Consider the following 12,857-nt stretch of genomic DNA (forward strand, 5'->3'; position numbering starts at 1 on the left):
GTACAAAGTACTTTTGCCAAATTCACCTTTTCAACCAGATACATTTTTAAAAATTTAAGGTATATATGTGGAAAAATATACAAATGCATGGTTTTATTGTTCATTTATTGAAATCAACACCCTGCTAATTTTAAGCATCTATGAATAAATCCTGGAAAGCTGGTCACTGGGACACATTTCTGTCTGCAATACACATTGATCCTACAATGCTTCCACATGTAAGGTCTGGTATCAGAAGATATACTTATATGAAAGTCACAGCCTGGATATGTAAAACAGACAAACAAAATGCATGGACAGACAATTGGGTGACAAAGTAATTCCTATCTTTCAAAATTCTTTAATCACATACAAAGGGTATTATGCTTACTTCCACAATATTTCCAATCCCAGCAGCAATGAGTCCACGCTGACTAAAGGCCAGGTGCCCTCCCCCTCCCCCCAGCTTGTAGGACTGCATCATTTTGTAGGTTCGCAGGTCCCAGATCTTCATTGTCCTGTCTATACTGGACGTCACCATGTACCTAAAATAAAGTTTGGTACATTTCTTTGATGCTGATTTAATACAATGAGAGAAAGTCAACATGTTTTAAGACTGAGATGTACATTTTCAAGGAACCAAAAAGTATTTATGATATTATTGTAACTGTCAAAAGAGTGTGTGTGTCGGTGTCTGTGTGTGTATGTGTAGGGTTTAACAAAAAAGTAACACAATCATGACTACTGAGTGCCAATTAAAGTTGTGTACAAAAAACATACAGTTAAAAACTGCACAAACTTCAGGAAGATAAATCATTCTAAATATACATTATGTGTAGTACTACAAGATACAACAAAACCTGTTTTGAGTGACTACCCTTTCTTCCAATAAAAGGTGTCTCTCACAATGGGTGTCCAAGTGGTCTAAGACACTTGCCTTTACATATCACCCACACATCTCACCTGTCAGTGTAAGTTGAACTAATATGGGTATGTGAGAAAGCTTGCCAGAAGCTTTCAGCAGGTTGGTGGCTCTTCCCAGGTTCTTCCTCCACAAATATACTGGATGCCATGTATCATGTGCTGAAAATAAGCATAAAATCAACCAAAAAAAACCAAAAAACCTGCTAACGATGAACAGTCTCTCATAATAGGTCTGTGCAGTTGAGCCAGTTTTTAAGGTCAAACATACCCATAATTTCTTCATAGCTCTTCAAGTAATACATACATTCATCTCAAGGTTTTATATAGCAACTAAGATATACACCTCTCCTTCAGTAACCCATTTAGAGCAACAAAAATACACACATTTCCATCAGTAACCCATGCACAGCAACAAAGATAATACACCTCTCATTCAGTCACCCATGCACAGCAACAAAGATATACACATCTCCTTCAGTAACCCATGCACAGCAACAAAGGTAGACACATCTCCTTCAGTAACCCATGCACAGCAACAAAGATATACACCTCTCCTTCAGTAAACCATGCACAACAACAAAGATACACACCTCTCCTTCAGTAACCCATGCACAGCAACAAAGATATACACGTTTCCTTCAGTAACCCATGCACAGCAACAAAGATATACACGTCTCCTTCAGTAAACCATGCACAACAACAAAGATATACACCTCTCCTTCAGTAACCCATGCACAGCAACAAAGATATACACCTCTCCTTCAGTAACCCATGCACAGCAACAAAGATTTACACCTCTCCTTCAGTAAACCATGCACAACAACAAAGATATACACGTCTCCTTCATTAACCCATACACCTCTCCTTCAGTAACCCATTCACAGCAACAAAGATATACACCTCTCCTTCAGTAACCCATTCAGAGCAACAAAGATATACACCTCTCCTTCAGTAACCCATGCACAGCAACAAAGATATACACATCTCCTTCAGTAACCCATGCACAACAACAAAGATATACACCTCTCCTTCAGTAACCCATTCAGAGCAACAAAGATATACACCTCTCCTTCAGTAACCCATGCACAGCAACAAAGATATACACGTCTCCTTCAGTAACCCATGCACAACAACAAAGATATACACCTCTCCTTCAGTAACCCATGCACAGCAACAAAGATATACACGTCTCCTTCAGTAACCCATGCACAACAACAAAGATATACACCTCTCCTTCAGTAACCCATGCACAGCAACAAAGATATACACCTCTCCTTCAGTAACCCATGCACAACAACAAAGATATACACCTCTCCTTCAGTAACCCATGCACAGCAACAAAGATATACACCTCTCCTTCAGTAAACCATGCACAACAACAAAGATATACACGTCTCCTTCAGTAACCCATTCAGAGCAACAAAGATATACACCTCTCCTTCAGTAACCCATGCACAGCAACAAAGATATACACGTCTCCTTCAGTAACCCATGCACAGCAACAAAGATATACACCTCTCCTTCAGTAACCCATTCAGAGCAACAAAGATATACACCTCTCCTTCAGTAAACCATGCACAACAACAAAGATATACACCTCTCCTTCAGTAACCCATTCAGAGCAACAAAGATATACACCTCTCCTTCAGTAACCCATTCAGAGCAACAAAGATATACACCTCTCCTTCAGTAACCCATGCACAGCAACAAAGATATACACCTCTCCTTCAGTAACCCATTCAGAGCAACAAAGATATACACCTCTCCTTCAGTAACCCATTCAGAGCAACAAAGATATACACATCTCCTTCAGTAACCCATGCACAACAACAAAGATATACACCTCTCCTTCAGTAAACCATGCACAACAACAAAGATATACACCTCTCCTTCAGTAAACCATGCACAACAACAAAGATATACACGTCTCCTTCATTAACCCATACACCTCTCCTTCAGTAACCCATTCACAGCAACAAAGATATACACCTCTCCTTCTGTAACCCATTCAGAGCAACAAAGATATACACCTCTCCTTCAGTAACCCATGCACAGCAACAAAGATATACACCTCTCCTTCAGTAACCTATTCAGAGCAACAAAGATATACACCTCTCCTTCAGTAACCCATTCAGAGCAACAAAGATATACACCTCTCCTTCAGTAACCCATTCAGAGCAACAAAGATATACACGTCTCCTTCAGTAAATCATGCACAACAACAAAGATATACACCTCTCCTTCAGTAACCCATGCACAACAACAAAGATATACATGTCTCCTTCATTAACCCATGCACAACAACAAAGATATACACCTCTCCTTCAGTAACCCATTCAGAGCAACAAAGATATACACCTCTCCTTCAGTAACCCATGCACAGCAACAAAGATATACACCTCTCCTTCAGTAACCCATGCACAGCAACAAAGATATACACCTCTCCTTCAGTAACCCATGCACAGCAACAAAGATATACACGTCTCCTTCATTAACCCATGCACAGCAACAAAGATATACACCTCTCCTTCAGTAACCTATTCAGAGCAACAAAGATATACACCTCTCCTTCAGTAACTCATGCACAGCAACAAAGATATACACCTCTCCTTCAGTAAACCATGCACAACAACAAAGATATACACGTCTCCTTCATTAACCCATACACCTCTCCTTCAGTAACCCATTCAGAGCAACAAAGATATACACCTCTCCTTCAGTAACCCATTCAGAGCAACAAAGATATACACCTCTCCTTCAGTAACCCATGCACAGCAACAAAGATATACACATCTCCTTCAGTAACCCATGCACAACAACAAAGATATACACCTCTCCTTCAGTAACCCATTCAGAGCAACAAAGATATACACCTCTCCTTCAGTAACCCATGCACAGCAACAAAGATATACACGTCTCCTTCAGTAACCCATGCACAACAACAAAGATATACACCTCTCCTTCAGTAACCCATGCACAGCAACAAAGATATACACGTCTCCTTCAGTAACCCATGCACAACAACAAAGATATACACCTCTCCTTCAGTAACCCATGCACAGCAACAAAGATATACACCTCTCCTTCAGTAACCCATGCACAACAACAAAGATATACACCTCTCCTTCAGTAACCCATTCAGAGCAACAAAGATATACACCTCTCCTTCAGTAACCCATTCAGAGCAACAAAGATATACACCTCTCCTTCAGTAAACCATGCACAACAACAAAGATATACACATCTCCTTCAGTAACCCATTCAGAGCAACAAAGATATACACCTCTCCTTCAGTAACCCATGCACAGCAACAAAGATATACACGTCTCCTTCAGTAACCCATGCACAGCAACAAAGATATACACCTCTCCTTCAGTAACCCATTCAGAGCAACAAAGATATACACCTCTCCTTCAGTAAACCATGCACAACAACAAAGATATACACCTCTCCTTCAGTAACCCATTCAGAGCAACAAAGATATACACCTCTCCTTCAGTAACCCATGCACAGCAACAAAGATATACACCTCTCCTTCAGTAACCCATTCAGAGCAACAAAGATATACACCTCTCCTTCAGTAACCCATTCAGAGCAACAAAGATATACACATCTCCTTCAGTAACCCATGCACAACAACAAAGATATACACCTCTCCTTCAGTAACCCATGCACAGCAACAAAGATATACACCTCTCCTTCAGTAACCCATGCACAACAACAAAGATATACACCTCTCCTTCAGTAACCCATTCAGAGCAACAAAGATATACACCTCTCCTTCAGTAACCCATTCACAGCAACAAAGATATACACCTCTCCTTCAGTAACCCATGCACAACAACAAAGATATACACCTCTCCTTCAGTAACCCATGCACAGCAACAAAGATATACACCTCTCCTTCAGTAAACCATGCACAACAACAAAGATATACACGTCTCCTTCATTAACCCATACACCTCTCCTTCAGTAACCCATTCACAGCAACAAAGATATACACCTCTCCTTCAGTAACCCATTCAGAGCAACAAAGATATACACCTCTCCTTCAGTAACCCATGCACAGCAACAAAGATATACACCTCTTCTTCAGTAACCTATTCAGAGCAACAAAGATATACACCTCTCCTTCAGTAACCCATGCACAGCAACAAAGATATACACATCTCCTTCAGTAACCCATGCACAACAACAAAGATATACACCTTTCCTTCAGTAACCCATTCAGAGCAACAAAGATATACACCTCTCCTTCAGTAACCCATGCACAGCAACAAAGATATACACGTCTCCTTCAGTAACCCATGCACAACAACAAAGATATACACCTCTCCTTCAGTAACCCATGCACAGCAACAAAGATATACACGTCTCCTTCAGTAACCCATGCACAACAACAAAGATATACACCTCTCCTTCAGTAACCCATGCACAGCAACAAAGATATACACCTCTCCTTCAGTAACCCATGCACAACAACAAAGATATACACCTCTCCTTCAGTAACCCATTCAGAGCAACAAAGATATACACCTCTCCTTCAGTAAACCATGCACAACAACAAAGATATACACATCTCCTTCAGTAACCCATTCAGAGCAACAAAGATATACACCTCTCCTTCAGTAACCCATGCACAGCAACAAAGATATACATGTCTCCTTCAGTAACCCATGCACAGCAACAAAGATATACACCTCTCCTTCAGTAACCCATTCAGAGCAACAAAGATATACACCTCTCCTTCAGTAAACCATGCACAACAACAAAGATATACACCTCTCCTTCAGTAACCCATTCAGAGCAACAAAGATATACACCTCTCCTTCAGTAACCTATTCAGAGCAACAAAGATATACACCTCTCCTTCAGGTACCCATGCACAGCAACAAAGATATACACCTCTCCTTCAGTAACCCATTCAGAGCAACAAAGATATACACCTCTCCTTCAGTAACCCATTCAGAGCAACAAAGATATACACATCTCCTTCAGTAACCCATGCACAACAACAAAGATATACACCTCTCCTTCAGTAACCCATGCACAGCAACAAAGATATACACCTCTCCTTCAGTAACCCATGCACAACAACAAAGATATACACCTCTCCTTCAGTAACCCATTCAGAGCAACAAAGATATACACCTCTCCTTCAGTAACCCATTCACAGCAACAAAGATATACACCTCTCCTTCAGTAACCCATGCACAACAACAAAGATATACACCTCTCCTTCAGTAACCCATGCACAGCAACAAAGATATACACCTCTCCTTCAGTAAACCATGCACAACAACAAAGATATACACGTCTCCTTCATTAACCCATACACCTCTCCTTCAGTAACCCATTCACAGCAACAAAGATATACACCTCTCCTTCAGTAACCCATTCAGAGCAACAAAGATATACACCTCTCCTTCAGTAACCCATGCACAGCAACAAAGATATACACCTCTCCTTCAGTAACCTATTCAGAGCAACAAAGATATACACCTCTCCTTCAGTAACCCATGCACAGCAACAAAGATATACACCTCTCCTTCTGTAACCCATTCAGAGCAACAAAGATATAGACGTCTCCTTCAGTAAATCATGCACAACAACAAAGATATACACCTCTCCTTCAGTAACCCATGCACAACAACAAAGATATACATGTCTCCTTCATTAACCCATGCACAACAACAAAGATATACACCTCTCCTTCAGTAACCCATTCAGAGCAACAAAGATATACACCTCTCCTTCAGTAACCCATGCACAACAACAAAGATATACACCTCTCCTTCAGTAACCCATGCACAGCAACAAAGATATACACGTCTCCTTCATTAACCCATGCACAGCAACAAAGATATACACCTCTCCTTCAGTAACCCATTCAGAGCAACAAAGATATACACCTCTCCTTCAGTAAACCATGCACAACAACAAAGATATACACGTTTCCTTCAGTAACCCATGCACAGCAACAAAGATATACACGTCTCCTTCAGTAACCCATGCACAGCAACAAAGATATACACATCTCCTTCAGTAACCCATGCACAGCAACAAAGATATACACCTCTCCTTCAGTAACCCATGCACAGCAACAAAGATATACACATCTCCTTCAGTAACCCATTCAGAGCAACAAAGAGATACATGTCTCCTTCAGTCACCCATGCACAGCAACAAAGATATACACCTCTCCTTCAGTAACCCATTCAGAGCAACAAAGATATACACCTCTCCTTCAGTAAACCATGCACAACAACAAAGATATACACCTCTCCTTCAGTAACCCATGCACAGCAACAAAGATATACACATCTCCTTCAGTAACCCATTCAGAGCAACAAAGATATACACCTCTCCTTGAGTAACCCATGCACAGCAACAAAGAGATACATGTCTCCTTCATTAACCCATGCACAGCAACAAAGATATACACATCTCCTTCAGTAACCCATTCAGAGCAACAAAGATATACACATCTCCTTGAGTAACCCATGCACAGCAACAAAGATATACACCTCTCCTTCAGTAACCCATGCACAGCAACAAAGATATACACCTCTCCTTCAGTAACCCATTCAGAGCAACAATTGATAATTGATTGTTTCATATTGTCCAAGTGGGAAGGTGATACATTTGTGGGTTGTTATGTATGAGAGGCACTCTGTTCTGCAAAGCAGGTCCCTCCTTGGGGGTCATCTTAATGCATCAATGCCATATGAGGCTGACAGACCCTGACAGAGCTAGAAATATCCAAAGAGGGTCTCCATGTCAGCCATAAACAAATTATTGTTGTGACACTGCAAAACCTAGTACAACTCCGAAATGACATCTCTATCAAGCCAAAGAAGCACTATGGACATCAAAAGTTCATACCTCGATATTTTAGTCACAGCCTCCAACAAGAATGGTGAAGCTGCTGCAGTCAATAATTCCTCCTTCAACAAACTGAAGGAGGCAGCCTCAATGAGATTGGCATGGGAAGCTAATGTAACCAGGATCCTAGCATTTAGTTCCAGGGCCTCTAAAGGTGATGAGACCACATTGCAGCCAATATCCCTGCCTGGAAAGGGGAAGGTCAAATTGTACCCAAACCGAAATGTACCCAAGTCAAAACATATCCAAACCAAAAAGGTACCCAGGTCAAAAGATACCCAAGTCAAAACATATCCAAACCAAAAAGGTACCCAGGTCAAAAGATACCCAAGTCAAAACATATCCAAACCATAATGTACCCAAGTCAAAACGTACCCAGATTAAAACATAACCCAAACTCACTTTAAATAATGACATAACTTTAGCGTAAACCCCTGGGAAGCACCCCCAAGTCCAAAGCTGGGATGGGAGAGGCTTAATGGGCAGTAACCAGTTGTCTGAGGATAGAAGATGGGACAGACCAACCCATCTGCCTAATTTCCAGAAAGCTCCAGAACCACTGCTCAGTGCAGGAGCTACAGATGGTATGAACAAAAATGGACTTTAGAAAGTCAGTCCATAATGGAGAGAATTAAAACATGAATTTCACCTGACAAAGCTTCTTTAATTGCTATTTATTTTTTACCATGTTGCCACTTGTTGGCAAATACCAACAATTTCACTTACTGATGTTGTTTATAATTATTTACAGTGCACCAACATAGTTTAAAAGAAAATCTTACCAAATATATGATTTCTTCTTAAAATTTGTAAAATTCAAAATAACAACTTCAAATCTCCATAGACTAAAAGTGAAATTTTGATCTTTCTTTACTAATTTTGATCACAATTGAATCTGTGTTCATGAAATAGGGGCCTATATTTTGCACTTTCCATGAGACCCACACTAACCCATGTATTATAAGATTGTCTGAGAGTCATTCAAAAATACTAAAACAAGGCAGTGGTGTACAGCTATTAAAAAATATTCACTTTTATATTTATGAATATGTTTACATATCCAGGACAGCTGTAATAATTACTTTAAGAGTTCTGATGAGGTCTTGAGTAAGTATGGAATATACTTATCAATTAAACCAAAAAAGTAAGTATGGAATATACTTATCAATTAAACCAAAAAAGTAAGTATGGAACATACTTATCAATTAAACCAAAAAAGTAAGTATGGAACATACTTATCAATTAAACCAAAAAAGTAAGTATGGAATATACTTATCAATTAAACCAAAAAAGTAAGTATGGAATATACTTATCAAATTAAACCAAAAAAGTAAGTATGGAATATACTTATCAATTAAACCAAAAAAGTAAGTATGGAATATACTTATCAATTAAACCAAAAAAGTAAGTATGGAACATACTTATCAAATTAAACCAAAAAAGTAAGTATGGAATATACTTATCAATTAAACCAAAAAAGTAAGTATGGAATATACTTATCAATTAAACCAAAAAAGTAAGTATGGAATATACTTATCAATTAAACCAAAAAAGTAAGTATGGAATATACTTATCAATTAAACCAAAAAAGTAAGTATGGAACATACTTATCAATTAAACCAAAAAAGTAAGTATGGAACATACTTATCAATTAAACCAAAAAAGTAAGTATGGAACATACTTATCAATTAAACCAAAAAAGTAAGTATGGAACATACTTATCAATTAAACCAAAAAAGTAAGTATGGAACATACTTATCAAATTAAACCAAAAAAGTAAGTATGGAATATACTTATCAATTAAACCAAAAAGGTAAGTATGGAATATACTTATCAATTAAACCAAAAAAGTAAGTATGGAATATACTTATCAATTAAACCAAAAAAGTAAGTATGGAATATACTTATCAATTAAACCAAAAAAGTAAGTATGGAATATACTTATCAATTAAACCAAAAAAGTAAGTATGGAACATACTTATCAAATTAAACCAAAAAAATAAGTATGGAATATACTTATCAATTAAACCAAAAAGGTAAGTATGGAATATACTTATCAATTAAACCAAAAAAGTAAGTATGGAATATACTTATCAATTAAACCAAAAAAGTAAGTATGGAATATACTTATCAATTAAACCAAAAAAGTAAGTATGGAATATACTTATCAATTAAACCAAAAAAGTAAGTATGGAACATACTTATCAATTAAACCAAAAAAGTAAGTATGAAACATACTTATCAATTAAACCAAAAAAGTAAGTATGGAACATACTTATCAATTAAACCAAAAAAGTAAGTATGGAATATACTTATCAATTAAACCAAAAAAGTAATTATGGAATATGCTTATCAATTAAACCAAAAAAGAGAATAAACTAATCAAGAAACAGAATACATTCATTAAGGACTCAAGTCTAAAGGTGGATAGTGTGTCATCCAACCACTTTCCTGCTCTGTACCATCATACCACAGGAAATACTTCAGGCTGTTCTGTTTGAATTCACCATCTCAAGAAAATGCAGGGATCATTGTTTTATTAGGGATACCACCAACAGAAAAACAAAATCAAAATAATGAGTCTGACAAAGAATCCACCCAGAACTCACCAGACAAATCTGCTGCAGCTTCCCCTCAATCAGAGATTGATTTAAATGGAAGAAAAATGATTTATCAGGGATTTCCAGTCAGAATGTGAATACCTGCTTTAGTTAATGTTGGTTTTCAAGTCGCACTTTTTATAAGAGAACATAATGAATAGACCTCTTTTGTTTCAACAACCATGTGATAAAAAACTTTAAAAGCAACTGTTTATCCCCATCAGTGACAGCAGCAGCAACCATTATTCTCGGATGGTGGCACTATCTCACATCAATCAAAATGGCATGCAATAGCATAGATATAACAAAAAGTAGGTTTCTGTCATTGACAAATTTGCCAAGCGAAACTGGTAAAATGCTTTTAGAAACAAGATAATGAAGGAAAGCATCTCAGTTTAAATAAAAAATGCCAGTTACATAAGCACTTAAATTAGGCCATTCATTTAATTAATCAAGCACTTCAATTTGGCCATGTATTCAATTAATCAAGCACTTCAATTTTGGCCATGCATTTAATTAATTAAGCACTTCAATTTGGCCATTCATTCAATTAATCAAGTACTTCAATTTGGCCATTCATTCAATTAATCAAGTACTTCAATTTGGCCATGCATTCAATTAATCAAGTACTTCAATTTGGCCATACAATCAATTAATCAAGCACTTCAATTTGGCCATTCATTCAATTAACCAAACACTTTCAATTTAGCAATGCATTCAATTAATCAAGCGCTTCAATTTGGCTATGCATTAAATTAATCAAAATACTTCAATTTGGCCATTCGTTTAATTAATCAAGCACTTCGATTTGGCCAGTGATTCAATTAATCAAGCACTTCAATTTTGGCCATGTATTTTATTAATCAAGCACTTCCTTTTTTGGCCATGTATTCAATTAATCAAGCACTTCAATTTGGCCATGCATTCAATTAATCAAGCACTTCAATATGGCCATTCATTCAATTAATCAAGCACTTTAATTTGGCCATTCATTCAATTAATTAAGCACCTCAATTTGGCCATGTGTTCAATTGATCAAGCACTTAAATTTTGGTGATGTATTCAATTAATCAAGCACTTGAATTTGGCCATTCATTCAATTAATCAAGCACTTGAATTTGGCCACATGTTCAATTAATCAAGCACTTCAATTTTGGCCATGTATTCGATTACTCAAGTACTTCAATTTGGCCATATATCAAGCTCTTCAATTTGGCCATGTATTCAATTAATCAAGCACTTGAATTTGGCCATTCATTCAATTAATCAAGCACTTGAATTTGGCCACATGTTCAATTAATCAAGCACTTCAATTTTGGCCATGTATTCGATTACACTGGTCAACAGTGAAATCATTACGGACTTGAAAAGGCCCTAATCTGTAGTATTTTGGTGTGCCGAACACGAATATAACCGTGAAAAATTTGTATTGGCTCTCGTTTTGAAGATATTCATATACCTCATTTTCCATGTTTCACTGTGTAAATTTCTCCAGTAGGACTGCAGCAACATCCGGAATAATGATGTAACATTGCATAATACCATCATGCTCACATCATCCACAGTTGATTGCATCATTTTCTGATGCAATGCAATACTAATGCCATGCGGCTGCTGAAGTAAGTTGACGTCAGCAGTGTACTATACATGTGTAGGCCTATTATACTAATGCCAGGCGGCTGCTGAAGCTGACGTAAGCAGTGTACTATATAAAGCCCAATCAGATAGGTTCAGCATTTAAAATATTTTAGACGTTGTGCGAGACAGTTCAAGCTACTGTTACGTAAAACTTATTATTTTATCCATTTACGTACAATAAAGAACAGTAATGCCTCGAAAGTGTGTTAATACCGCGGACAATTTTTGCTATATTTGTGGGGAAGTGACATTTGCCAACCAGAAGAAAAGTATCAATTCTCAAGTGAAGAAGGCATATCATCTTTACTTCGGATGCAAGGTTGGTGACCAAGACAAGCCTTGGGCTCCGCATATATGCTGTGCTACATGTACAACACAGCTTTCACAGTGGTTGAATTGCAAAAGGTCATCAATGCCGTTTGCAGTCCCAATGGTGTGGAGAGAGCCAAGCAACCACCTAAATGACTGTTACTTCTGCTTGGTTCCTCCTCTTTCCGGCGGAATAACGAAGCGAAAGAAGTCGAGAATAGTCTACCCAAACATTCCGTCTGCATTGAGACCAGTTCCACATGGTGAGGGACTTCCTATTCCAGAACCTCCAGCAGAATATTCTCTTGATTCATCTGACGAAGACAAAGGTGAGTCGACCTGTTCTTCTCCTGGTCCATCAGCATGCAGTGATCCAGATTTTCACTGTGGTGCATCATCAACCCCACACAGAATAACACAGGAAGAACTAAATGACCTGATTCGTGATTTGGACTTATCAAAGAACAAGGCAGAATTGCTAGGATCAAGACTCCAACAATGGAATCTTCTAGAAGAAGATGT

The 12,857-nt window shown here is 37.9% G+C and overlaps 1 protein-coding gene across 1 annotated transcript in view; it reads right to left on the reverse strand.

Moving 5' to 3' along the window:
* The window catches only part of LOC149778461 (WD repeat-containing protein 46-like), a 66,119-nt gene that overhangs the window by 22,686 nt on the left and 30,576 nt on the right, over positions 1 to 12,857 (reverse strand). Inside the window, exon 10 of the mRNA XM_089939302.1 lies at positions 371 to 524. Coding sequence (XP_089795428.1) covers positions 371 to 524 — 154 coding nt within the window. The remainder of the gene's footprint in view (positions 1 to 370; positions 525 to 12,857) is intronic.

The sequence above is a fragment of the Sinohyriopsis cumingii genome, chromosome 17 (genome assembly GCF_028554795.1).
Source record: "Sinohyriopsis cumingii isolate HCF-2022 chromosome 17, ASM2855479v2, whole genome shotgun sequence".
Taxonomy (NCBI): Eukaryota; Metazoa; Mollusca; class Bivalvia; order Unionida; family Unionidae; genus Sinohyriopsis; species Sinohyriopsis cumingii.